Source organism: Daphnia pulicaria, chromosome 3 (genome assembly GCF_021234035.1).
Source record: "Daphnia pulicaria isolate SC F1-1A chromosome 3, SC_F0-13Bv2, whole genome shotgun sequence".
NCBI lineage: Eukaryota > Metazoa > Arthropoda > Branchiopoda > Diplostraca > Daphniidae > Daphnia > Daphnia pulicaria.
In genome coordinates, this window is record NC_060915.1 from 3,465,181 (window position 1) to 3,492,431 (window position 27,251).

Sequence of the window (27,251 nt, forward strand, 5' to 3'; positions counted from 1 at the left end):
CCCCGGCGTTCAGGCCCCGGCGTTCGGGTCGCCATAATTCGTCATCGTCATCGTCATCGTCATCGTCTTTTAGGGACTAAACTGCGGAATGTGTTGTGGAAATCTTGAATCGGCCACCAGAGGGAGCCGCTTAACTTCTACTTGGCATTTCGAACAACCACTACAGTTTTTTGTGGTTTGAACATGGTAGTACAAATATCTTTGAATGTCTAGCTCTAGCGTAATGCTAATGCAATTGGTGTAATGCATTAAATACTTAAAACTATATATTGACATTATGACTTATGAGTGCGATGATGTGATCCGTTCAAGATAAAATACGTGGTGCTTAGTTATTATATTTTCATGTCACCTCTGGAAAATTATTTGTCTTTAATTTGATAGGAGAATACCTTGAATTTATATACGACTATATATTTATATATAACATTATATTGTTACATTATATATTAAAATATATATAATTATATGCAATATTATATAACCGCATATAATAATATTTAATATCACATGTTTTCATGGACGTGACCGTTCTACGTGCATATACGACTTTATATATTTATATATAACATTATATATTAAAATATATATAATTATATGCAATAATATACAACCGCATATAATCATATTTAATATCACATGCTTTGATGGACTTGACCGTTCTATGTGCTTCCGTATCTTGTGTACCCTCTTATATAAACGTATACACATGTATAAGACCCTATTTTATTTGCGAAATCCTAATTATAATTAGATTCTCAGAGGTTCTGATTGAAGCGTGGTTTTATAACTTGTTATAGGATGTCTAGTTATCTACGACAATCCGCCGACTATTTTTTCGGAATTAACGTCTATTTTTATTTTTAACGTTAGTTTGATGTTTTCTATGCGTGAATGTTTCAGAATACAGGAACATTTTCTTAATTTTTTTTGCATACAAAAATTCGATTTAATTCATTATTGCCTATTTTTAAAATAAAACAAGCATAAAAATCTAGATAAACTTGCACAACTTTAGCCTATGACTATTTGAAATCCAGTGGTGCCCCCTGGTGGCATCCACAGCGGATCCCGCATTTTAGCTCCCTATGGGCAGACGATGACGATGACGATGACGATGACGAATTATGGCGACCCCCGGCGTTCAGGCCCCGGACTTCAGGCGCTCCCAACACCATGACATTTTCTCTGCTTTCTCTATTTTTACTTTCGTTCCTATCCCATCTCCTCTGCCTATCTTCAGAGACCATTGATGTCCACTCCCGAGTTCTGACTGATTGAGCAAGGAGTAAAGGAGTCCTTGGATTGAGTTTACTCAGAGATCTCTGCTTTTATTTTACTGTGGTCAAATTTCAACTTTGCGCCACCAGGGATTTGTAATCCATACCTTACTCTTATCGAGATCGATTCCTGCCTTGAATGATTTACCAACAATCATCTCTGCTGACAATGTTTGTTCCGAAAATTATTTTAATTTAATTTAAAATTACGCAAACAATGTCACGTAATTTTTGTTTACAAAAACAATTTGAATTTTTTATAAATCACTGTTTATATCAAACTGGCAACGCTCATTCATCACAGTAACATTCAGTCCTCTAGTCACTACGTCGAAGTCTACTTCTTTATGATTAGTCTACGTCTACTTAAATATGCTAAAACTGCGTATTTTGAGTTAAATTTAATCTGTTTTAAACATTTCGTTCCGACAAACAAATTATCCCCCCCTCCTTATCATACAGATACAGGTAAAGGTCGTCAATAGGATGTAGCAATATTAGAATTTGGGGAACTGTTCTTAGCCCACTGTGCCATTTGCATTATGACAGCATTTCTCCATTGAATGGAAAATGAAAGACTTATTGTATCTCTTTATGCAATTGTAGTATGTCTTGTGAGTGTTGCTATTTGAACAAAGAAAGGGTAATTATTTTTAGATTAATGAAACCATCTCTACAATGATGAAGCTTCTTACATCGGGAAATTTCTGGTTTTCAGTCTTACCCAGTTCCCACACAGTATTTGTTAGACTCTGGCTTATCGTAATTATTCACTTTGGTCATTTTTTTATTTGTTTGAGTGATCCTTTTTGGGAGTTGGCTTTTCTGTTTGATCATTTGTCTTATGTCTCACAAGATGTACAACTAAAAAATGTAACATATTTTCTTTGAATCAACATTTGATCCAGGATATACCCAAGCTCGTTTCAACAGTTGCAGCCCAAATTTCACTGGCGCTCTTCAAAATGGAATTCAAAAACATCAAACGTAAACTGGCTAAAGCTCCGAAATACTCTACTCTTACTGGAAAAAAACCTGCTGTATGTCGCCCAGTTCGACTCGAACATACTGATGAGGACGTATTTTGCGTTTACGTTCTTGCCATGTTCTCTGGAAACCAGGTATATAAAAGTGAAATCTCATAAATTACAACGACGCGTTGGTTCATTGTCATTTTAAGGTATCATTTCGTCGAGTGTTGTCGAATATGGCTATACACGATCTGTGGTTGAAAACGATGGAGGACATGGACAATTTTTACCGAGACAATGTGACTCAGTTGAAACCAGTTGAGACCCTTCGAAAAACATCGCCTCTACGCTGTAAAATTGAATGAAACGTGGGCCCGGGCGGTGTTTTGTGAATTTGATGAAACTGGTGGCGTAAGTTTGTATTAATATTTACACTTCAATCGAAAAATCAATTTCAATGTCTTTATAATTTTATATCTAGGCAAAATTGGAAATTGTTAATCAAGGCCACTTAAAAACTGTTTCACCCTCAGATGTTAAGTGTCGTTTTGGCATCTTTCCTTGCCAAGCCACTCGATGTGTTCTCTATGGCTTGGGATACAGTACTGGTCCACTTATAGAACCGGCCTGTGCGCGGTTCTATAACCGGGTGGTTCGATATGCGAGCACCTGATCCCATCGCCATCTACCTTCGATTTTGTCCATACGTAAAAGCTTATTGAGTAAAAGTAACATCAAGTAACATCAAGTTATTCAATGTGCCGTGGGTGGCGCTGAAACACGGCAGAGCCATTTCGGTTCTATATTCGGAATGGTTCTATGATCGGGCGGTTCTATAAGTGGACCAGCACTGTACTTGACTTTCGTTTTAAATAAAGTTGCCATTGAAGCTGTTAGCGAGTAATGAAATTACAAAGTGGAAAACTTTTTTGGACTCAAACTCTTAATTTTTGTTTTAAATTTGATTTTCTAGACACCTTCTTGGTAAATGTCTGATCGCATCCATCGTCACTCGGAAGCCGAAATTGACTGATGTTTTTTTCGAACCTCCTGTCATCAACTTGAACGAGTTTATCCTACTTCAAGTAGCGAAGAGTGTGTGGATGATTCCACTCACGGTTCGTATTGATCGCATTCATTATATCTCAAAATCAATCTAATAACGTTATGATTATTCAGGATAATGAACCAAACGTGCCGGAAGATCCTTTGATTGAAGACCCCTGCATTTCATATCGCACCAAGGCATCAGTGATGAACGGCTTGATTTTCATTGCGGGACTCAAGTGTTCCCAACGCCCACATGCCTCAGAAGTCACCGTCGACGGGCTTTACTTAGGATACAACGCCAAGGAAGGATGGTCTCGTATGCGTCTTGAAAGCAGCATTGTTCGTCGTAAAAAAGCTCAAGTCAGGATGATTGACTATATGGAAATACCGTTGACATTGTTTGGGAAAAGAGTTTGTGGGATCTAAATGACATGTCTCCCAAATTAGCCACTATTCCTGTTCACCAATCTGTCGTTCTACCTCTCAGTTGCTTGTGTGCCCGCGTTATAAGTTTGAACAAAATTGATGTACAGTCAACTCCTGCAACTGTGCAGTCGTTTGCTCGCCGCCACCTTTACCCTTATTGATGCCTCTCTTTATATTTTTTGGACAAGTGGCTTTATATTTGAAATTCGTTATGTACGTTCCTTTTCTCGTTTCCCTTTCTTTTCCTACTTGAAATATTTTTTTCAAAAACTTACGGCGCTAATACGTTAGTCGTTTTCTCGTTTGTTGGGTTGAAAACCTTCGGCTCAAAATTCTCAAACAGTTTGGCTTTATTTTTGCGGTTATTTGTCAGTTATAATTGTTGTCTTGCCTGTTATAAGATAAACAATGACTTTCAAACTTGTTTCGTTATTTAGTTTTAATTTTATTCTTTTATATTAATTTGGCAATTGCCTTTTTTTACCGTCAGATGGCTTTGAGTTTGTCACGTGACTTCCGGTATCAGTTTGAAATCGTCTCATCGTCTGCGATTTCAGTTCATGGCCATTGTAACAAAAAATACGAGAGCATGTTTGTTTGCTGTAGCCTCTTTTAATTGTGTGAATTATTCAATGAGTTTAAGATATTTTTTCTGCTCTTTAAAACTGGCATCAAAGGTTTTACTCTTTTTATAATTTGAACTTAATTAATTGTCGTTTAATCAATCATTACTTGTCAACTCAAGTTATCAGCATGGATCTGGGCTATCAGTCAGATTCTACTGATTCTTTCATTGGTGACGAGCCACTTTAATATGAAATACCTGGTCCATCTTTTGATTCACTGAGGGAATTAGGCAACCAGCTGTTCAAGAAGACTTTTCGAAAGCTTTGTCCTTGACTCATTACCAGCAACAAATGTGCCAGGCGCTGCAGTATTACAACAAGGCTTGCAATTTTGCCAGAAATGCCAAAGAACTATCTTCCATCAAGAAAAACATTGCAGTCTCACAGTTGTACATTGTGCAGAGGATGGCACAGTGTAACCCTCAAAATTCGCATCAGATGACAAAAGATTTCAGGTTTTTTGTGAAAGAGAGTCTGAAAAACTTCGAAAAAGCCATTGAAAGAGGTAAACAGGTCCAAGCCCCAACATGGATGCTTCAGTTGAAAGAAAATCAAAGAAAATGTGCTGAGCTCATGTGGAATTTCCTCATTTCGCTGTGTAGCAAGAAAAAACTTTGTGTTTTACTTGGTCAGTTGCATCAGTTTTGCTGGAGCCTCAATGAACCATCACTTCATGCCAACCTTTTCCTCAAACTGGGCCGTTTTACATTACAAAAGGCTGTACATCTCTAAGAAAGAAAAATATATCGAATCGCTCCAGCTGCTGCACGACAACCGACTGAACATTGGCCACAGAGGCCAAAAAGATTAGTAGCCAACTGGAAGAGGCAACCGAGTTGGAGGCAAGTACCTACATTCATTTGTGCATCGGTGACTCGGCCAAAGTACGTCAACAAGGCGACTGCCTCTGGAGAGCAGCTACCTGCCGCAAAGAAGAAATTCAAATGGAATTGACTTGGGACGCTAATGACTGTTATCTCCAGTCGATCGTTTTATCCCGGAGCAAGTGTCTAGAGAGCGAAGCCAGGGCTCACAGTCAACTGGGTCGACTTTATGAGTTACTAGTGTCGAACGAGAAGAGCCGCGATCACTACAAACTCACCATACAATTGGCGATGGCTATGCATCCAAAGATCTGCAAGAACTAATTCTGGTACATGCAAGCTTTCAATGGCCTAGACAGATTTCAGCAAAAGCAGACGTGGGACGAAAGAAAACAGAAGGAAGCTATTCGTGCTCCCATTCGTATTGAATTGAAACAAGCCCTGGATGAACTGAAAGAAGCATCCAAGAAATCAGCTCAGGAGCTGTTAAAATCTCATCTACGACAAACATCCGCCGAAGCGAGGAACCAAGTCGACTGAGCCCTTAATCCGATCTTGGTACAAGACAGCGTTGCTTCATTATCATCCCGACAAGCAGGACCTTGAAGAACACGGATTGATGTGGATTGTCATGTCCGAAGAGATCACCGTTTTATTGACCTATCATTTCGAGCGGATGAAATCGGTAAAAACGCTAATTTTTTTGACACTCCAAGATTTTATTAATGAAATTTAAATGATAGGACCCTGAGCTATAAAATGTCCCTGAAGAAGACGACAGCAGGGTCTTTCCACGCGAAATCTGCCGATCGATGGCGCCGTCAAAATTGGAATTCTATTCATTTTTTGGTGTTGGGTAAAGATGAGCCAAAAAAAGTGATTCTGAAATTTTCAGAATTATCGCTTTAATAGTTTAGGAGATATTTTAATTTTAATTTCTTTTTTGTTATTTTGCCGTGAACTAAAAAAAAATACATTTGTCGGTTTTTCTTTAATTGCGACTTTATTCGTGTTAGTTTATTGTGTTAGAATTTTATGAAACCTTCCAGCTGATTATGTTGGTGACGAACAGAAGAGGAACAAAACGTAAAGAGGTGACATGAATAGGTCTATCAGGAAAACAACCTACGAGAGAGAAAATTTAGCACAACCAAAAATTAAACTTCACATTTAGAAGAAAATACAATCCTTAAGTGATTTCCATAGATGTTGACAGATGTTACAGTTGAAAGTCATCCATACAGGGTGACTGGCCATCAAACACTAGTTATAGGGCACTGAATGAATAAGGAACTCGTAATTACATCCCAAACAGTTGATTTTACTTCCTCCCTAGCCTGTAAACAGAATTTCCTTTGTTATCATGAATTCTTAACTGGCTGACCAAAGCTATAAATAGAACATACCAGCAGGATAGCCTTGGACCAAAATTAACAACTGTTATTCCACGAGTTGAATCCCATCCAGACTGTAGCACTACTGTAATAATCCAGTCATCATTCTGAACCGATGAGCAATTTTGAATCACCAAAACATTATGAAAAAGACATAGTTAATAATACAATAATCACCAACCAACTTATCTGAATTGCGTAACTTAAAACAGAGTCCTCCATGACTAATATTGAATCACCACACAACATTGTGCTGAACAGAATGAACATATCATCATTGCAGAAAGATGTCACATGATGTCAGCTACTATTTAACTGCACTGCTGCACATGGTGAAATGGATTGATCTAGTCTAGGACCCACACATTCTGTAAAAATTAGTTGAGATTAACGTAATTTACCATTTATCATTCAAAACACAAAAATAGCTGATTGAAGCTGGTGAAGCATTCAACATTGATAGCCTTCGTCTCGATAAACAACTTAACACAACAAAATATCTTCCAAGTTCCAACGCAAAGGCTATGACTGCTGACTGACTGCCGACATTTGTTTTGGGCGGGGAGGAAGGAGGAAGAAGGAGAAGCCATAGGGGCCACAGGCTGAGTTGGCAATGCTGTCATGTTGCCAAACCGAATTAAATACAGAAGCGAAATCAAGCGGCAAAGACGAGATTTTTTAAAAAATCTGAAGGAAAAAATTTAAATAGTAAAGTGTATCAAGTTCTGTTGAACAATAATCGTTAAATTCCAGAGATTTTAAGAATTATATTTCAAGAAAGTTAAAATAAATTTAAATGTTTACGGAAGTAAGACGATTGATCTTCTGCGACTGTTCTCTATTGTTACTTAACCATAGTACCCATGAAAGGCGGTAGGGTTCGCCTCGGCGACCGAGATCAAAGTTGCCATTTCCATTTCTATTTCGGGTTTTTGAATTATTTTTAAAATTTCATTTCATTATCTCTCGCTTGAAATATGTGCGTAATTCAATAAGGTTTAAGAAAATGTAAAATTTAATTTCATAACGTTTGATTTGAATTGATGAAACTTAAAATTATTCCTAAAATGACTGCTGCGGAGCGTAGCCGAAGCCGCCTAGGCTATATAAGGTCACCGCTACCCTCTTCATTATTCACAAATTTTTTTGAGATTTAACAAACTCAAAAAATGGTTCTCAAAGACTTTTTGACCACTGTGAAATCCACGGTCTCTGCCTTGTTGTTAGAACCGGTCCCCACAAACCAGACTGAACAACAATCAGACACTAACATACTCGATTTCTCTAACCCATATCAATACCCGATGGAATTAAAACGAACACCTGCTAAGGAACGTGATGTACACTTTGACGATTTCAGTAGTACCCGACTTCCTTCCTCCGGATTAATTCCTCTATCAAATCAGAGGAAATTTATTCCGACTTCATCTGGTGTAGTTCCTGGAAACGTACCTTCCAATAACGCCATTTACCTGAAAAATGGTGTATACCAGACCATCCATAAAGCCGAACCGAACTACCAGACTGTGTTCACGATTCCCATAAAACCGGAAGAACAAGGAAGCAGCTCAAAAGTCTGTTTTGAATATGATTTCAACGAGTAACCTGAGCCCCGTTCAAATCCGGGGAACTTTGGTCTAGCGTAAAGTCGGATTCTTTTGCTATTCGCTTTTCTGTAGCTTAATCATCTGCTTGTAATAGATTTTATCGTGGGAAATCTGCCCAGTACCTTACTTGAAGATTTCGTCATCAAGGCGATGCTATAGACTGGTTGTTGCGTCATCACGATTGCGACATCTGGTGGTGATTTGTTTGGGCATGATTCCATTTTGGGGGAGGAGCCTGTGTTGACACATTATCCGTGACAGACACAGGCTCCTCCCACAAAAGCTTGTTCTTTTATTATATAGGGATTCAATTAAAGAGATGAAAGTTAGTAACCTACCGACTAACCGAGAATCAACGGATGGCCCAAAAATGATAACCGAATTCAAGACGAAAATGTTTCCGGAACCTTGTCACAATCAAGTTCCGACAACCAACAATTCGCAAGAGGCAACTGACCGGACCCGCATAGTAACCCAACCTACTATGTGGAAACCGGAACCAGCCCTTGCCTTATTACCTGACAGTACTGAGTCTATGGTTAAAAATACCGAAATCACGACGGTCGATGATTTACCGGAGATAACGAAAATCGCACAAGAGTATGTGCTAGATTTAAAAAACGACAACCAGAATCACAAAAACGAGATTGGAGTATGTCAGAATGTCAGCGCCTAAATACACGGTGTTGAAGAGATGGCACAGGAGATGGAATCTATGAAGGAAACTCTCGTCGAGTGCAAATTGGATAGTCGGAAATGTCAGCTACCCAAGCCAGAAAAACCGGATGATAACGTTAAACGTTTAAAGCAACTTAGATACGAGAATTTCCACCTGAAAACCGATCTCGAGATGAAAGCTGCTTTGCTGGATTCCCATACACGAGCTGTTGGCTACGAACTACCAAATGCAAAAGAAATATCGGAATATGTCTGAAATGAAAACTGAATTAACTACCCGGAATGCGGAACTGAAAAGAGACAAATCTTTGCTAGAGTTGAAGAATGCCGACCTGAAGAAGAACCTAGTGCGAAAGGAGCGAAAGAATCGAAAGAATCAAGATCTTTGGGACACCCAAGAGAATGTTTTGCAATCGGTGCAAAAAGTGGAAAAGTTGACTAACGAGCAAGTGGAGACTCTACCGGAAGCTCAGTCACAAGAGAAACTGCTGGATCTAGAACAACAAAAGCAACTCGTATACGACAATTCAAACCTGAAAACTGAACTCGAGACGTCAGCTCGTAAGTTGAGTTTGCAATCGGAAGAAATTAAAAACCTGACGGCTAGAACAAACGAACTGACCAACAGGTTGGAGGAAACATATTTGAAAAATGATGAGCTGATTTTGAAGTTGGCTACTTCACGTGATACGGCTCTGACCGTTTCAGATCGATTTCATGAAAATGAATCAAAATTAGAAAAGGAGATTAACGACTTAAAGGATCTGTTGAACACAAAGCAGAAAATCTTGGAGGAAAAAGAAGCAATTTTGGAGTCTACCCTGCAGGCCAAAAAGGTTGCTGCCCAAAAAGAGGAAGAGATGCACCAATCACAGCTCGAACTTAAACTAGCCCATCATGAAAATCTTCGTTTGACAAATCTAAACGATCAGTTAGAAAATCAATTAACCGAATTGAAACGATCAATGGAAGAGATAACGGCGGAACGGGTGGAATTTCGTTTTCTTTACGAGGACGCTACTGAATTGTCCGCTGAACAAGCCCGGAAATTGGCCGAGCAAACCAGACAACAAGCTGCTGATAATGGTCTCCTTCTGTCGGATATAACTAAACTAAAAACAGAGTTAGCTGCCTCCCTGACTCAAATCGACGAATTGAAAAAAGAGAAAGGCGTTTTGCTCTGCAATGCCTCAACGGCCACCGAATCTCTGCTTCGAAACGAAATCGTCAATTTGAAATCTATAATAGAAAATCAGAATGTGACCCTATCCTCAAACACGACGACAGTTTCCTATACTTAACCTTGGAATCTACCAAAGCAATGCTCGCAGAAAGGGAGATGGAAAACGAGGATTTAAATATCCGGAATTGGGACCTGAAAAGCGAAAAATCTTTGCTAGAAGTATATAATAAAAACCTGAAGAGGGAGGCTGAAGATTCATTGAGAAACCTAGAGCGAATGGAGCGAATGAATCAAGATCTTCTGGACACCCGCGATGAGGTTTTGCAATCGGCCCAAAAGGCGGAAAAGTTGGCTAAAGAGCAAGTGGAGGCGCTATCGAAAGCTCTGGCTGTACTGCAAGAAGCAGTTAAACATACCGAAAACGCAGCTGCAGCGACGAAAACCGAACGCAAATCGATGAACTCTGGTGCGACTAAAACCGAAGGAGAAACCCCAAAAAAGAAAAATTGGATTAAAAAACTGATTGCCAAGAGCAAAAGCGGCAAAAGCCGACAGTATGATGATGGATACGCGGATTTCCTGGAAACGACAGGGCAAAAGATGGTGCAAAGGGCAAAAGATGGTGCAAAGGGCAATAGAACTGCAAGAGCATGCGAACAGCTTAAAAACAGAAGGCAAAGCGCTAAAGAAAAAGGCTAAAACAATTCAAAAATAAACTTTCACCTTTTTATTTTATTTTGTTTCGTTGCTGTCTATACCTTCTTGACGAAATCCGGAAATGATCAGTTACCCCGTTGAGTTGGCTGCTGTTGCCGAGAGAGTCAGGCATCCAAGTCGATGCTCTGTCAGGTTTTGGAGCAAGAAAGTGTTTGCTGGTGTCGAGAAGACGAAGCCGAATCCTCGTGATTGTCGTCTCTTCTACTAGCGGCACTCGACGGAACACTTCTGGGCGATTCGAGTTTTCAATACCACCTGAAAAATGTCATTGGATTTACTCGTGCGTCTGGATACTGACTTTAGTTTCTGTGGTTGCCCCGATTCTACGAAACTGCGCAGTCAAATTTGACGGAGGAATTTTGGTCTATATTATTGATTGGTCCTTTTATAGCAAATAAAACTTACGCAATGAAGAGAAGGATCAACCAGTAACCACCAAAAGTACACAAGTGGCAGCAACGCCGAGCTCCAGCACTGGGATTCTCTGTAGCGAACCAATATTAACATGTTAATGTCAGATAATCTAAAGCGTGCAAACTGTGCAAACAATTAAATGTAAACGACTGAAACAGCATAAATGGACCTAAAAATTATCAGTCCAGATCTAAGGTAATAACCATCAATACCTAGATAATCATCAAGATCTGCTTTTAACCATCCACTACTTCTAATCCTAGCACAATGGCGAAGGGTAACCTGAAAAAGGATAAAATGACCCGTTAAGAGTGCAGTTAAAACAAAGATAATGAGAATATACCTTAAACAAGTTCATCAGTTCTCAGTCAATGGAACAGCAGCACGTGATCTAATAATAATTTTAAAAATATTGCAGCGGCAACAAGCAATACTTCTTATTTATCAATTCAAACTAACCTTTGAAACTGCCATTAGAATACCTCCAGTCACCTCCAGTATAGGTAGCAAGAGACGATATGTTAGTGAATGGAAAGCAGCTTAGACAACAGCACCACTAAAAAATAGGAATCAGGAAGCCTAAATAAATTCAAAAGAAAAAAATTTATTAGCAGCTTCATAATCATCAAAACTATATAACAACAATCTGATTTTACTAATTACCCGAACTGATTTCCATAAATTGAAAGGGAGATGGCATTTCTTTAATCATTCAACATAATTTACTCTTTTGAACGTGACGATTCAATCGAACGATTTTGATGAAAGTAGAGAGACGTCATAAAATCAAAAACAATAAGTCAAAGGAATTGACACGCCAAATGTCGAACAAACACCCCCCCCTCCCCTAAATCATGATGAAAAATCTACTGTAGTCCTCATAGTGGAAATTTTTGAAAATATATAAATAAAGCGTCAAAATGTTACAAAAAAATTACATCTTAAAAGTTAAAATGTAGAAAAAAGGGATTACTTCATACAGGCTTTATACTTGACATTTTTTAACAAAGAATCAAGAGAGCAAAAACAAATGATAGACCACACCTACCATCTTACCATGAAAGCCACGCCACCAGAGAGCAGACGACAGAAAAAATGGATTCCATATTTTACCAAAGTTCGATTTTGCCTTGGGGGCTCTTTCAAGCATGGCTGCCGTGGCTAGTTTTATATTGCTCGTCTGCTTGCAAGTCATGCTGTCATGCTGTGCTCTTTGCAATAGATTTTTCACTTTTTCTACATTCTCTGTTCATTCGTCAGTGTTGATGTTTGACGCGTTATAGGTCTCTTCAATTTGTGGTAAGTTAAACAATAGATAAAAGAACTTGCCGATAGCTCTGTTGGTAAGAAACGGTGACTCTGGCCATGGAGGAGAAGCTCCTTTGTGCTCTGGCACATGGCCGGCTCTTAATGGGAATCGGCCAAGTCGCTCATGTGAAACTCCACAAAATCTGTTTCGTGCAATGTTTAGTCATAGACAAAGACCACTCTTCTTTATCTATGGTTTAGTTACTGGAAAACCTTTATTTTGTTTCCTCACCTGTCGAAATCATTAACTGTGTTATGATTCATTGTAATTGCCATTCGAATGCTATGGGAATATAATTGGCTGAAACGTCAAGCGAGGTTTCCATGGAAACATGTCGGGTCGTCGGGCTCATCTTGTCGGCCTCGTATGAGACCATGGCCTACTTTAGTTCACGGCCCATCATCGTACGCTTCTGTGTGGGACCAATTTTGGGTTCCCTGCCCCTTTCCTGTTGCCATAGTACCTAGCCAGAGGGTCGTAAGGTTTCGTTTTTTGTTCCACATTTCCGCAGATTTGTCCACCCTTTGGATGCCTGTGTGCTTGACTTGCAATATGCCATGGTCAGAATCAACAGAAAATAAGCGATTGACATTCTAGTTGGTATAGCGGCGGATTTCCACAAGAGTAGTGATAGGTTCAAATCTATGCATATCACAATCAATTTTTCATAATTTTTCCTTGTTTTTTCTATATTTTTTAAGGGAATTAGATGGAATGCCTAGATTCTGTAAAAAATGCGAGTTTTTTCACTTTTTTAAAACAAAATCTGAATTTGTTTTTTTTTCTAAGTCCTTGCCAAAGAAACAAATTAAGATTTTGTTTAAAAAAATGTGAAAAAACTCGCATTTTTTATAGAATGTAGGCATTCCATATAATTCCCTTTAAAAATATAGAAAAAACAAGGAAAAATTATGAAAAATTGATTGAGATTTGCATAGATCTGAACCTATTACTACTCTTGTGGAAATCCGCCGCTATACCAACTAGAATGTCAATCGCTTATTTTCTGTTGATTCTGACCATGGCATATTGCAAGTCAAGCACACAGGCATCCAAAGGGTGGACAAATCTGCGGAAATGTGGAACAAAAAACGAAACCTTACGACCCTCTGGCTATGCACTATGGCAACAGGAAAGGGGCAGGGAACCCAAAATTGGTCCCACACAGAAGCGTACGATGATGGGCCGTGACTAAAGTAGGCCATGTATGAGACTCGCCAATGAGGCAATGACCCCGCATCTTTTAAAACATTGACAGTAATTTCATAGATAAAGAAGAGTGGTCCTTTTCTGTGGTAATTTTCTTGTATTTTTTAGCACCTTTACAAGAATGTTTAATTTTTAGTTAGCTTGTAATTATGAAAATGGTTTTTGTGGGGTTTTGCTTTATCGATCTGCTATGCTCTTTCCAAAGTCTGAGTGTGTGCTCAACAATATCTTTTGTCATTTCAGATTTCAAATATTATGGGAAACGAAAGAAAACCAACAACTATGAACGACGACGTTGCATCGTCTTCATATACAATCGCACTAATGAATGAAGGTCGGTGGCATCGATTAACAGTTTTATAACTAGATTTCTTTTTGATATTGTTAATATTCAACTATTTGTTGTAATTTTCCTAGGTTCTAGAAAGCGCAAAGCACCTTCCAGTCCAATACCAGATGATAATTCACATTCACCGCTAGGTATACTATTTGCATATTTCTTGTGTGTGTTTGACGTAAGAACAATAGGTACTGTAGTGGTAACAAGTGATCCACTATTACCCGTTTTACAATTCTCTTAGTATCAGTTAGATGTTTTGACTATGTTATAAATTCTAAATTATTATTAGTTGGGGCCGATGACAAAGATGATGAAGGGAGAGAAGATGAGGAGGAAGAGAAAGAAAATGGTGGCGATGAAATAGATGACGAGGAAGAAGGCAACGACGAAGAAGAAAATGGGATCGCTCCAGGTATAAGAAAACTGAAGTGTTGTGTTGATCAATAATAAATATGTGTCATTATTCTCTAATTACAGCATGGCCCAAGAGTGACGATTGCGAGCTCTTTAAGCGTATCCGAAAAGCATGTCCAAAAGATGATGCCATGAAGTACGAATCGCGTGTCAACCATTTGAACTGGGAATCTGTAAGTTGTTCATTAAAAATTTTAAGTTTGTAAAAACTAATCTGATTGAAATTTAAACAAATTCCTTTTAATTTCAGATTAAATTTCAAGATTATTCTGCAGAAGAGTGTAAAAATCGTTGGTTACATGTTCAAGTACGTAAACGTTGTAACATTTTTGGCTCGAAAGCCATCACTTTTAAATAATGAACTTACAAGAATCCAATTATACGATAGACTCATCTGAGGAATTATCGGATCCTTGCCGAAGTGTTAGAAGATGCTGAATCGTGGGTAGATGGACCATGTTATAATAACTTAAACAAAAGAAGAAAGGTATTAGTTTTTATTTGTTACATTCATCTTTGCATCTTGCTTCAAAATTTTTATTTGGATGGTTTTCATTTTCCAGAATAACCAGAAGTGTCCTGATGATCGGTCTAAAAAGCCAAGAACTTCATAAATGTTGCCCTTTGTGGAGCAAAAAGATGCTGTTTTGGAGAAGAGTTTTGAAGAAGAGAGATTAAATTGTTATCACCAGAAAAATGAATTGGTTTCAACAACACTGCAATCCCCTGCTTTGGCGGCTAGTAGTCAATTGTTATTCAAAGCAGGAAATATGACTGAACCACTTAAACCACCAACGTAATCAAAGGTTCTGTTGTATTGTAGAGTGATGGTATACCATCGAATTATTTTCATTATTAGGAGTGCTGCTGCTTATTACGTTATGAAGCATCAGTCTAGATTTGGTGAACGTACTCCTTGTGAAATCGATTTTGTTTGGCTAAGGTTGTCTGTGGAACAGAGGAAGAAGTGCATTGAAGAGCATTCAAAGAAGTATGAAGAATATGTTATTGATATGTTCGAATTCGCCAAGGTAAATTCAAGCGTTTCTTTTTTGTGCCAATTTTATCTAATCGATTTTTGTGTTAAGTCATTGAATCCAGCCGAACTCAGATCTTTCCAAATATTTATGAAGAATCGAGCTCGAGGTCTGGAGGATGGAGATAAAAATAGTAAATCCATTTCCGCATCTTTAAAATCCTCAGAGGGTTCCAGTGATTCGCCGTCCAAAGAATCCGCGGCAAGTGTTGATGCGAAATTTGCCAAGTCACCTTCGAAAATCCAGCCATCTGTGAATGCCAATGTGAAGTCATCAACAGAAAAAGAGGATTCAACAACCCTGACATCCTCTACTTTGGTGGCTAGTCAATCGTTATTCAAAGCAGGAAAGATGACTGAACCACTTAAACCACCAGCGTAATTAAAATTTCTGATCTAGTGCGGAGTGAAGACACCATTGAAATATTTTTTCATTATTAGGAGTGCTGCTGCTTATTACGTTATGACGCATCATTCCAAATTGGGTTATCTTACTCCTGCTGAAATTAATGCTCTTTGGGGAACGTTGTCTGAGAAAGAAATGAAAAAGTGCATTGAAGAACACAAAAAGAAGCATGAAGACTACGTTCGGGACTTTGAAAAATTCATCAGGGTAAAATCAAGCGTTCCATTTTTGTACTAATTTTTATGCAATCGAATTTTGTAATTTAGATATTGAATCCAGCCGAACTTAGATCTTATCGCACAATTATGAAGATCCGTGCTCGGGATCAGGAGGATGAAGTTCAAGAAAGTTCTGACGAGGAAAGTTCTGATGAAGAAAGAAATGACGAAGAAAGAATGTTGTGAACCGACTAGTTCAAATGAAACAAGTAACGCTTTCTGTGGCGATGACCTTGTAATTGCCTCAGAAGAAGACTAAACGGGCTGAAAATGTACTATTTAAAGTGTTTAATTGAAGTGTTAAATGTTTCAAAAGTACCTATCAAATAGTTAATGGTCGTCAAATTGCATGGTGTTGCACATCCGTTAATTCAGGATCTCTATAGACCTTTAAAATAAAATGCTCAAACAAAGCCAACGGACATTCTTTCCGATAACCCAGGTAATCTCTAGGTCGGGATCTTTTTATTTTTCTAGTACACTGGGCTTTCTTTCTCTCCGAATATGCAATACCACACAATCGACAGCGGCGTCGTCACTTCTGACTCCTGAAAAGTCAAGTTAAGATATTGGGATGGAGAGAGACAAAAAGACATGGTAAGTGGCTGTTTTCCTTCAATTCCTTTGGCTGCTGAGCATATACATTGTAAAAGGTAACTGAAAAAATTGAGACAAATCCGAGTTTAAAAAAGATGCAATTTTTATGTTTCACAATCTGCCAATGTGCCATCATTCGTTAATACTCGTTTTAAAGTGACCACTCCAGGATAAAAATACGCAGTCAAACAGGAATAAAATTACTGCCGCATCACATAAATAGACTAACTTTTTAAAAAAGAAGGTTAAATATGAGCGACATTCACTTGTTAAATAATTTTACTTTAAGGACGGTAGGTTTCTGTTCCTCGGCATCGTCATCGTCCATGTCTTAACCATCTTCTTCGGCCGAACTCGCGGCATTGGCCTGTGAGCCATGAAACAAATTATTATAATTCAGCCAAAAAATGGAGTTAAACTTAATTTCACTCACGTAAGATACGACGCCAGAGACCCAGGGTGGTGGGGCTTGATCGGGGCACCTTCTCAAAGCAAATTTGTAAACTTTAAACCCAGATTTCCTTACGCATTGCCAATACTTTTCAACCGTGTATAGACCTAAATAAACAAATGAATAAATTGAAAATTTCGAACAATTTTCAAAGTCAAATTATTACCATCGTATCTATATCCGTATTCAGGTGCAAATTCGTTTTTGAGGTTGGACCCTCGAATGACACGGACAGGTTTGCGTGTAGTGATATTCAATGAAAAATGATAAGATTGTCCTCAACTTACATTCTTCTTAGTTGGTGAATTCACCACTAAGGGCGCCCTGTCGTTTTCCAGACATGTCCAGACCGGCAACATTTGAATCCCAACCGGAATTTTGAAAAACTTCATTTCAAAATGCCATTAAAAAATTAAAATGAATTGCAATTAATTCAAAACTAATTGAACAATGTTCGTTACACCTTAAAGTAAGAGAAAAAATCAATACAAAAAGTTAAATAGCATAAACATAATTAGAAATCTGATGTAAAAGTGGAAATGAAAAGTGCAAAACGGGATTCCCCTGGCAAGTCTATATAAGCAACCCCAACGACATTAGCAGGTATCGCAGTTTTGAATTGCAAACAAACTATCACACAGTTTAAAAATGATCGGAACTTTGGAAGTGACTATATTTGCTTGCCTTTTTCTTAGGATCATGGATTTCTTCAGTCGAATGACCGAATCACAAACTCGGCATTCGTCTGTTAACCTGAATAATATTGAACCTGACGTTGCATGCAGTAACCAGCATGCACTTCCCCGACCTGATATTAACGATGGATTTTCGACTCCCAGCGGAGAAGTCTTGAACAACCAAAGTTTTCTTCGTTTGATGACAGAAAACCATCAGATTGTATTGGAAAAAGAACGTTTGGCGAATGAGTTGAGTCTAGTTCAATCACAACTGACAGACTCCTCATCAAAACTGCAAATGTTTCAGAACGTACACGACGAGTTGGAAACTACCAAGAGCGAACTCGAAGAAAAGGAACGTGTAATGACTGACATGAAAGAGAAACATCTCCGCTTGTCAAATGATGATTCGCGTCTTAGACGAAAAATTGAAGACAGGGATAGACTGATCGCATCCAGTCAGGCAGAAGTGGAGGAATTACAGAATTGCCTAGATGAAAAAAAATTGGATAAAGTGCATGATATGTTGGCTGTTGCTAAACGTGAGCTTGAGTTAAGGAACAGATCCGATACTAGACTTCATAAACAAAATCTCCGATTGATGAGAAACGATAAGCAGCTAAGGCGAAAACTGAAAAGTACCAATCGTTTTCTTATATCCAGTAGAGCGGAATCCCAACGTCTCCGGACTGCCCTTGCTGAACAACAACTGGACAAAGTGCACGAAGATTTGTCTATGGCTAAACGTGAGCTAGAGTTAGGGAAAAGAGTCGTTACTAGACTTGAAAAGAGAACTTTCCGATTGATGCGAAATGATAAGTGGCTTAAGCGAAAAATGGAGAATACCAATCGACTTCTTCTATCCGGTCAGGCGGAATTGAAAAATTTCCGGGTTTGCATTGCTGAACAACAGTTGGACACTCGCGAGTTAGCCAAGGCTACACGAGAGCTTGAGTCAAAGAATAAAACCATTTCTGAACTCGAAGCGAAAAATCTCAGTTTGGACGAAAACGATTCAAAACTGAGGCGAATTGAAGAGCCCAGCACTCCAGTCATTGAAATCCCCGAAATCGAAACTGCATGTTTAGCATCCAGTCCCATGGCATCCAGTGGAGCGATTGAGAATAATCTATTTGTTTTGGATAAAGAACGTTTGGAGAATGAAATCAAACCACTGAAGACTTCGTCGCAACCAGAAAATGTGTTGAATATTTCCTGTTGTAATGAACCACGGCCTACAATTGAAAACTTAAGCCTAATAACAGGGAGCCCGGCAGCAATTCTGCCGGATATAGAATTCGACATAAAATGTACTAAAGACGAGAAAAAACCGCCAACAGTCAAATCGTCTAGTACCTTGTCTACCAACAGAATAAAAAATATTATAAAAAATATTTTCTCCGAAACATCAAACCTACCGTCTGACGAGTTTGTCGTTAGAGGAAAACAAGTTAAAATGCAAATTGACTCGGGGAGTCCCGCATCATTTCTTACAAAGCAAGAATGGAAGCGGATCGGAAAGCCCCCATTAACTCCAGTAAAAGGTTACTCGTTTAAATCGATGAGCGGTCGGTCTGCGGAGTTAAAGGGTATGTTCATGGCCAGCGTTGTCTATGAAAACACGAGCTACCTTTTACCATTGTATGTTTCGAGTAGTATGAAAATTAATGTTGTTGGACGAACTTGGCTTTCAGATATCAAAAACGTTGATTGGAACATTAAAGTTTTCTCTGATAAGTTCGAAAAAATTCAGCAAGAAAGTCTTAAAGAAGTAGAACAATATTGTACTGAAATTCCAACCTTGAACTTGGCTATTAATGGATTCCCAATTAAAGCCGAAATCGATACTGGTTTATCAAAAACAGTCATCACAAAGAAAACTTGGGAAGAAATAGGGAAACCAAGATTAAGAAAATCCATTTTTCCATTCTTGGATACGTGCTTTAACAAAATTCCAATTAAAGGTCTATGTGCTGTAACTATAAATGAACGAAAATATAGTATAATTGTTTTGAAAGAATCTAAACTAATAGACCAATGTAATTCAATAGGAATGGATGTTCTGGGGAATTTGGAGAATATTGATTTAAATGAGACTTTTAAAAACTTAAATAAAACGTAAAAGATAAATTTTATTGTTTTTTTTTGTCGTTGTTTACATTAGTGTATGATAATGGACATTGAATTGTTGTGTTATAAACTTAGTGTTGTTGCAATGTTTGAGGGAATTAAAAAAATTAAGAGAAAATGAAGGGAGGAAGAGAAGAAGGAAGGAAATAAGATGAGGAGAATGAGAAGAAATGAAGAAGGTGGGAGAAGAAAAAGAAAAGAAATAGAATAGAGGGAAAGGGAAAAAGTTAGGGAAGTTAAGATCATTTCTTTCAAGAGTTCATGGGCAGTTTTAATTTTCGTGAAGAAGAGGACCGGAGCTGATATGAAGAGGACCAGAGCAGATGAAAAGGAGGACCACAAAAGATGAAAACAAATAAGAAGAAATGATTGCGAGCCAGAAGAGCGAAGCTAATTGCGAGCCCGAAGGGCGAAGCTAATAATCGCATACGCAGAAAAATAAAAACCATGTCACTTTGTCTGTCTGTCTGTCTGTCTGTCTGTGTGTATGTAACGCTCCATAGCTCGGGTGTTTCATGACAGATTTCGGACTTTTTGGTCTTACAAATTAGACAAAAAATATGCGGTGCGACCAGAACAAAAATAATTCCATTAACTTAATTAGTTCTCCTGTAATTAATGAAAAACTGTTAAAATAATTGATTAGTGACATCTGGCGGTGGCGACTACAACTTTTTCACTTAATGACTGGTGACATCTTGCGGTGGCGACTACAACTTTTTCACCTTAGGTTTAAATTCCACTTTCCATTCTTAACGTGCGTGTCATTTACTTAACGTGTTAAGTTTAAAATAACGTGTTAAGTTAAGAATTAATTTTAAACTTAACACGTTATTTTAAACAAAAAAAGATGGTTATTTTTAAATTGTATTATTGAACTTTAATACTTTATGTGTAAAAATAGGAAAATATGAGTTGAGCAAACTTAACGTAAATAATTTGCAAGGATATTGAACTGTGACAGAAACATCCCGTTTAAAGACCAAAAAGTCTGTGAAGAAAAGTGTGAATTGTGAATAAATCTGACTTAACAATATTCCCAGAATTTGTCATTTAAGACAGTTTTCAACTGGCTTACGACTATCCCTTCGTGGCGAGCTGATAAGCTTGCTTTTCTATCTTAATCGCATACGCAGAAAAATAAAAGCCATGTCACTTTGTCTGTATGTATGTCCCGCTCCATAAATCGGGTGTTTCACGACAGATTTCGTACTTTTTGGTCTTAAAAATTACACAAAAAATATGCGGTGCGACCAGAACAAAAATAATTCCATTTACTTAATTAGTTTTCCCGTAATTAATGAAAAACTGTTAAAATAATTGCTTAATGACTGTTGACATCTTGCGGTGGTTACTACAACGTTTTCACTTAATGACTGGGGACATCTTGCGGTGGCGACTACAACTTTTTCACCTTAGGTTTAAATTCCAATTTCCATTCTTAACGTGCTTGTTATTTACTTAACGTGTTAAGTTTAAAATTAATTCTTTCTTGTCGAATATTTGTTATTGAAATATATTCGTTATGGATCGTTAAACATGATTAAAAACCACCAGATGTCCATAGCATCGCCGTGATGACACAATCTTTGATGACCCAACCATGACGCAATAACCAGATTTGTATTTAAGTTTTGCAGTTATTAAACTTAAAGATGGTTATTTTTAAATTCAATTATTGAACTTTATGTGTAAAAATTTGAAAATATGAGTTGAGAAAACTAAACGTAAATCACTTGCAAGGATATTGGACTGTGACAGATAAATCCCGTTTTAAAACCAAAAAGTCTGTGAAGAAAAGTGTGAATCGTGAATAAGTTCGACTTAACAATCGGCCCTGAATTATTCCTTTAAGACAGTTTTCAACTGGCTTACGACTATCCCTTCGCGGCGAGCTGATAAACTTGCTTTTCTATCTTAATCGCATACGCAGAAAAAAAAGCCATGTCACTTTGTCTGTCTGTGTGTATGTCCCGCTCCATAGCTCGGGTGTTTCACAACAGAATTCGAACTTTTTGGTCTTAAAAATTACACCAAAAATATGCGGTGCGACCAGAACAAAAAAAATTCCATTTACTTAATTAGTTCTTCTGTAATTAATGAAAAACTGCTAAAATAATTGCTTAATGATTAGTGACATCTGGCGGTTGCGACTACAACTTTTTCACTTAATGACGGGTGACATCTTGCGGTGGCGACTACAACTTTTTCACCTTAGGTTTAAATTCCACTTTCCATTCTTAACGTGCGTGTCATTTACTTAGCGTGTTAAGTTTAAAATAACGTGTCAAGTTAAGAATTAATTTTAAACTTAACACGTTATTTTAAACAAAAAAAGATGGATATTTTTAAATTGAATTATTGAACTTTATGTGTAAAAACGAGTAACCTGAGCCCCGTTCAAATCCGGGGAATTTTGGTCTAGCGTAAAGTCGGACTGTTTTGCTATTCGCTTTTCTTTAGCTTAATCGTCTGCCCGTTAAAGATTTTTTCGTGAGAAATCTGCCCAGTGACTATATAACCACACAAATCATAAATCAGAATATCTTTAACGAAATTATAATTCGCTGGTTCGTTAATTTTATCAACAAACCGAATTGTTATTTCCTTCAGTAGTTTATCTTCTAATACTGATCTCAGGTCGGAAGCTCGAATGTCACTTTCCTTGGCTTGACGTTTAAGGCATTTTGACATTGTTACTAGGATGTTCATCTGCTCAACATTGTCAACGTTTGCTCCTTGTATAATCGTGGATAATCTTGCTCCAAGAGACACATAGCGAATGATTTGTTGAAAAGAAGTCACCGTGGGATGAGCATCAACACCACGTACAATGCCGAACAGTCTCTGTATGAATTAGAAAAAAAGTTATTGAGTAATTGCAATAGGTATGATAATCACGATTAAAATTCGTTTCACCTCAACTGGATCTTGATTCATTTTTCCAGTGAGGACTACTGTATAGCCTGCGTTAAACATTTCTTCAGTTAACGCAATAACGCTTCTTATAGTCATTCTCCATCCATGTACGGTTGTCAAGGAACAAAACATTTTTCTGTTTTTGTCCTTTTCATAAATCCTCTCAGTTACTGCTAGAACTGCTAACATAGCTTCAAGTATTTGTTTCCTGCCTTTCACTTTTTCATCATGTGCATTTATCCACCAGTTATTGGGAGTGATTCCTTCTTTGATATGCCTACCGTTGAGTACGTCAAAATTGTCATTCACAGTCTTTGTAAGCCGCTCAATGTGTTCAGTACCTAACAATATGTAATAATCAATAGCATTTTAAATTGATTGATTAATTATGGAAAATACCTTCAAACAACTTTTTCAATCGTTTTTCAATTGCAGTAAAGGCTGGAATTTCACGGTAGATGTTAAAAGCAAGAGCATTTCGTTCTGAAAATAATTGAGCAGCTAGTCTGACGTTCATTTTTTGAAAATTGTTTGGTTTTACGTGCACTTCAGTTAATCGGCAGCATAACATCAATTGCAAACCTTTCTGGGCTTCCAGTAGATGTTCATACGAATAAAAATTTACGTTGTGTCCCTGGAACTACAAATAATATTTAGAATTACAAACGAGTAACCTGAGCCCCGTTCAAATCCGGGGAACTTTTGTCTAGCGTAAATTCGAACTTTTTTGCTATTCGCTTTCCTGTAGCACGATCTGCCCGTAATAGATTTTATCGTGGGAAATCTGCCCAGTACTTGAAGATTTCGTAATAACGGCCATGCTATAGACATCTGGTGGTGATGCTAATTGTTGCGTCATCAAAAATTGCGTCATCACGGCGACGACATCTGGTGGTGATTTGTTTGGGCATGTTTGGGCATGTTCCATTTTGGGGGAGGAGCCTGTGTTGACACATTGTTGACACAGACACAGGCTCCTCCCCCAAAAATGTCCGTGACATGAATAAGCCCCTCCCCCCAAAGCTTGTTCTTTTATTATATATAGATTAAGTAAAACAAAATCAAGAAAAAGTTACCTGAACTACTTTATGTTCAAGCATATGGTTTCTTGTGCATTTCAACAAATGAGGAACATCGTGGAGGCAATGAATTTTCACTGAAGGATCCATAGGGTGTAACATGGAATTAACTCCATCTTCCGTTCCAGAAACACCAAAATGGGAATACAGCGTTTTGTTTGTGGAAAACCCATCACAAACGCTTGCTTTTGTTATAGCTCCAGCTTGAAACAGACGCGCAATGCTTTTCGTAACTAGTTCTACTAAAACTGTACCATATGCTCCACCCTTTGTTCCAAACCACGCAAACGGTTGAATCCAGCCTTTATAAAATGGTCTGAAAACAAACACTAGGACATGGTCTGCCAAACCATTTGGAACCATAATGGAAACTTCACCTGCAAAGTCTACTATGCCTTTCCACTTCAGACCTTTACTGTCCCATCTCATTTCCTTGGTTATTGATATTTCGTCCCACATTATAACTCCCCAGCGCTGCCATGCCAGTAATCCTTTGAACGCATCGGATATCTGCGGTTGGCGGAGATATAGGCCCGGTCGAAATAGGCCCCGACGAAATAGGCCCGGCAAATAGGCCCGGACGAAATAGGCCCCTACGAAATAGGCCCACTTTAAAAATATTTTTAAAGTGGGCCTATTTCTCCGTCAAAGTGGGCCTATTTCTCCCAATTATTTCTAAGTTCCATAAGGTACTCTGAAATATTTTCATGAAAAAATTCGACCTACTCTACATGAGCGAGAAGGCGGAATAATCTACGAGAGATCCGCCACCGTATATATTCATTGCCGTAGCTCAAACCACGATGAGTGATTTCACACATTGCCGTTTCGTTTTTCACATGTTAGGCAGCTGATTCCCGTCTTTATTTTTTGATGAACGTATTCCCCTTGATCTTAACTGTAAAACACATTTGTTCAAACGTCGTTTTCACTTATTAACTATCGCTTATTTAAAAAATGAACAAATTTCCGTGTTTTCTTCGCCATTTATTTGTTCCGTAGCTCGATCCCCCCTTCAGCGGCTCAGCCTTGAACGCGTCTCTCCCCTTCAGCGGCTCAGCCTTGAACGCGTCTCCCCCCTCTACCTATGCCAGTACTCAGGTGAAGTAGGAAATGAACATGTTTGATGAAATAAATCTTACGGATTGATTTCAAACATATCCATAACAATTTCATATTTTTTTTAAAGCAACAAACGCATATCACCTAAGTTTCTTGTTTTATGGGGCTAACGCGAGGTGCTGCTCAAGCCGGCCAGAAGGGTGGTCGAGCGGGAGAGGCTGCACGCACTCATGGGAGAGGGGTGAGTGAAGGGGGGGGGGTTTACCTGGGCCATACCATACACGCCCATGTTTTCCCTTCTCCGTATATGTCAACGGGTGGTCTAGTGGATAGCAACTTGGGCTATGTATCTTAAGTGCCGGTGTTCAAAACTCGGCCATGTCGATAAAGAATTTTATTTACAAAATATTTTAGAAAAATTAATATCTCAACAGCATAAAGCGGTGTGGAACTACCCTGGCGAAATTGATCGTTTTTTGTTTTTTTAATTGATGAAATATACAGCACGAAAAGAAAATTTCTATTATAGTTGAATATACCAAATGTGGTTTTGAAGATTTCCATCTATCGGTGATGGTGGCGTCACTAGCGTGGTTCAATAGCGTCATGAAGATGGCGTCATCTGCTCATCGTCAACTTCAGCGTTTAATTTACAAATAAGAAATATAAATATTATTAAAAAATTAAAATAGTAGCTTCAACATGTGTACATTTTATTTTTAATCATTTTAAAATTTGAATTGCAATTTTCGTTACATTTGATCTGTAAGAATTCGATTTTGAATCATTTTCATTTCAAATTGATTCACACACATAGCAGACGCCAACACATCAAGCGTCATCAATAGCGTGGTCTATGGTGCAATGCTATCGCTGGAGTAAGGCGTTTCCCTTCAATTCGGGTATGTTAGAGATTTCTATCATGTTATTTTCAATCTTTAGTTGCTACTATTGTAATTATCAACTTGTGTGAATAGGTAGCGTCATGATTGGACTACCCTGATGGCGTCATGATCGCTGCTGATTGCCTTTCCAATAGGTTTTCAGCATTCTGCTTACACCTTTGGCCACATATTTCACAATCCAACATCAATTGGTACCAACAGCAGCCCTTCTCTCCATCATCCAGAAGGGTCTGAGATCAGTATTGGAGATGTGTGTGACAATTTTAATATGATGAAATTTATCTACCACCAAATTTTTACTCTTTTATGTTTTTGTTTTTCAGGATGGTTCGGAACAACCCATGGAAAGCTTATCACTCATTGATGCTGTGATGCCTGATGTTGTTGCAAGTCGTCAACAGCAAACACAGAACAATCAGAAACCACAAGTGGTAAAGACAGAACCACCAAATTCCAATGGAGATGAACCCATGCATTCCTATCGTAAAATAGTCAATACTTTTCTTTGATCCCCTGAACTACTTACTTATTTTCCCTTCAACTATTTAATAAAGGCTGGGACGAGGAAACAGGAGTAGAGATACCTGCCAGCAAATCAACTGTACTTTGTGGCCATGAATCTGAAGTTTTCATCTGCGCCTGAACCCAACAACTGTTTTATTGGCTTCTGGCTATGGTGATAGTACTGCCAGAATTTGGAACATGAATGACAACCCGTCTTCACCAACTCAACTTGTTATTAGGCATTGCATTCAGAAGGGTGGAACTGAAGTTCCGAGCAACAAAGATGTCACCTCACTTGACTGGTATGTATGTTTTTTCTTATAACTTAAGCGCCAAATAGTTTGCTGTGTAATAACAGAGTTCTTTTTTTTTTTAGTGTGATGGAACTCTGCTTGCAACTGGCTCTTACGATGGTTACGCTCGCATTTGGACAACTGATGGAAGATTAGCTAGCACTTTGGGACAGCATAAAGGACCTACTGTCGCACTACAATGGAACAAAAATGGCAACTATATCCTCAGTGCTGGATTCGACAAAGTAGACCTAAGTTTTCATTTTTAAAACGAAAACTGTTGATATTAATTTATTTCTTTCATTAGACGACCATCATTTGGGACGCTTCAACGAGTCAGTGCACGCAGCAGTTGGCTTTCCATTTCGCCCCAGCACTCGATGTAGATTGGCAGTCGAATGTCAGTTTTGCCTCATGCTCCACTGACCAGTGTATTCATGTTTGAAAGTAAAATCTAGATAGCCTACAATGAATACATCTACAATGAAACTGCGGTGTGCTGATTGCGGCTGATTGTTTCAACTAAAAAGCA

At 38.2% G+C, this 27,251-nt stretch overlaps 2 protein-coding genes and 4 long non-coding RNA genes across 16 annotated transcripts; 3 read left to right on the forward strand and 3 right to left on the reverse strand.

Moving 5' to 3' along the window:
* Positions 1–6,181: 6,181 nt before the first annotated feature.
* LOC124329407 lies at positions 6,182–7,625 on the reverse strand. The gene is made up of 3 exons (XR_006916786.1): positions 6,584–7,625; positions 6,362–6,514; positions 6,182–6,302 (listed from the first exon to the last, which is right to left on the reverse strand). It is a non-coding gene; the product is annotated as an uncharacterized LOC124329407 (long non-coding RNA).
* A 1,488-nt stretch (positions 7,626–9,113) lies between these two features.
* LOC124328661 (chromosome partition protein Smc-like) lies at positions 9,114–10,157 on the forward strand. The gene has a single exon (XM_046787457.1). The coding sequence runs from the start codon at positions 9,114–9,116 to the stop codon at positions 10,155–10,157; it is 1,044 nt and encodes a 347-aa protein (XP_046643413.1).
* A 318-nt stretch (positions 10,158–10,475) lies between these two features.
* On the reverse strand, positions 10,476–12,160 carry LOC124329399. Of its 9 annotated transcripts, none has more exons than XR_006916772.1 (8): positions 12,144–12,160; positions 11,834–12,012; positions 11,630–11,749; positions 11,514–11,561; positions 11,383–11,452; positions 11,162–11,240; positions 10,763–11,087; positions 10,527–10,618 (listed from the first exon to the last, which is right to left on the reverse strand). It is a non-coding gene; the product is annotated as an uncharacterized LOC124329399 (long non-coding RNA). The 9 variants fall into 9 exon arrangements; XR_006916771.1 differs by lacking the exon at positions 12,144–12,160 and adding an exon at positions 12,109–12,143; XR_006916773.1 differs by lacking the exons at positions 10,527–10,618; positions 12,144–12,160 and adding an exon at positions 10,476–10,511 and having other exon boundaries at positions 11,834–12,097.
* Positions 12,161–12,329: 169 nt separating this feature from the next.
* LOC124329388 (upstream-binding factor 1-like protein 1) lies at positions 12,330–16,515 on the forward strand. 3 transcript variants are annotated; one of them, XM_046788466.1, is made up of 8 exons: positions 12,330–12,469; positions 13,932–14,022; positions 14,106–14,168; positions 14,318–14,440; positions 14,506–14,615; positions 14,693–14,749; positions 14,831–14,929; positions 15,006–15,185. In XM_046788466.1, the coding sequence occupies exons 2-8, from the start codon at positions 13,944–13,946 to the stop codon at positions 15,054–15,056; spliced, it is 582 nt and encodes a 193-aa protein (XP_046644422.1). In that variant the 5' UTR covers positions 12,330–12,469; positions 13,932–13,943; the 3' UTR covers positions 15,057–15,185. The 3 variants fall into 3 exon arrangements, with proteins under 3 accessions (XP_046644422.1, XP_046644423.1, XP_046644421.1); XM_046788467.1 differs by lacking the exon at positions 12,330–12,469 and adding an exon at positions 13,556–13,774; XM_046788465.1 differs by lacking the exons at positions 12,330–12,469; positions 13,932–14,022; positions 14,106–14,168; ... (1 more) ...; positions 14,506–14,615; positions 14,693–14,749 and adding exons at positions 15,302–15,473; positions 15,531–15,766; positions 15,797–15,856; positions 15,920–16,091; positions 16,151–16,515 and having other exon boundaries at positions 15,006–15,238.
* A 420-nt stretch (positions 16,516–16,935) lies between these two features.
* On the reverse strand, positions 16,936–17,406 carry LOC124329408. Its single transcript, XR_006916787.1, has 3 exons — positions 17,317–17,406; positions 17,133–17,257; positions 16,936–17,066 (listed from the first exon to the last, which is right to left on the reverse strand). It is a non-coding gene; the product is annotated as an uncharacterized LOC124329408 (long non-coding RNA).
* An 8,384-nt stretch (positions 17,407–25,790) lies between these two features.
* LOC124329401 lies at positions 25,791–27,161 on the forward strand. Its single transcript, XR_006916780.1, has 6 exons — positions 25,791–25,919; positions 25,995–26,172; positions 26,246–26,405; positions 26,477–26,728; positions 26,803–26,964; positions 27,027–27,161. It is a non-coding gene; the product is annotated as an uncharacterized LOC124329401 (long non-coding RNA).
* The last annotated feature ends 90 nt before the right edge of the window (positions 27,162–27,251 follow it).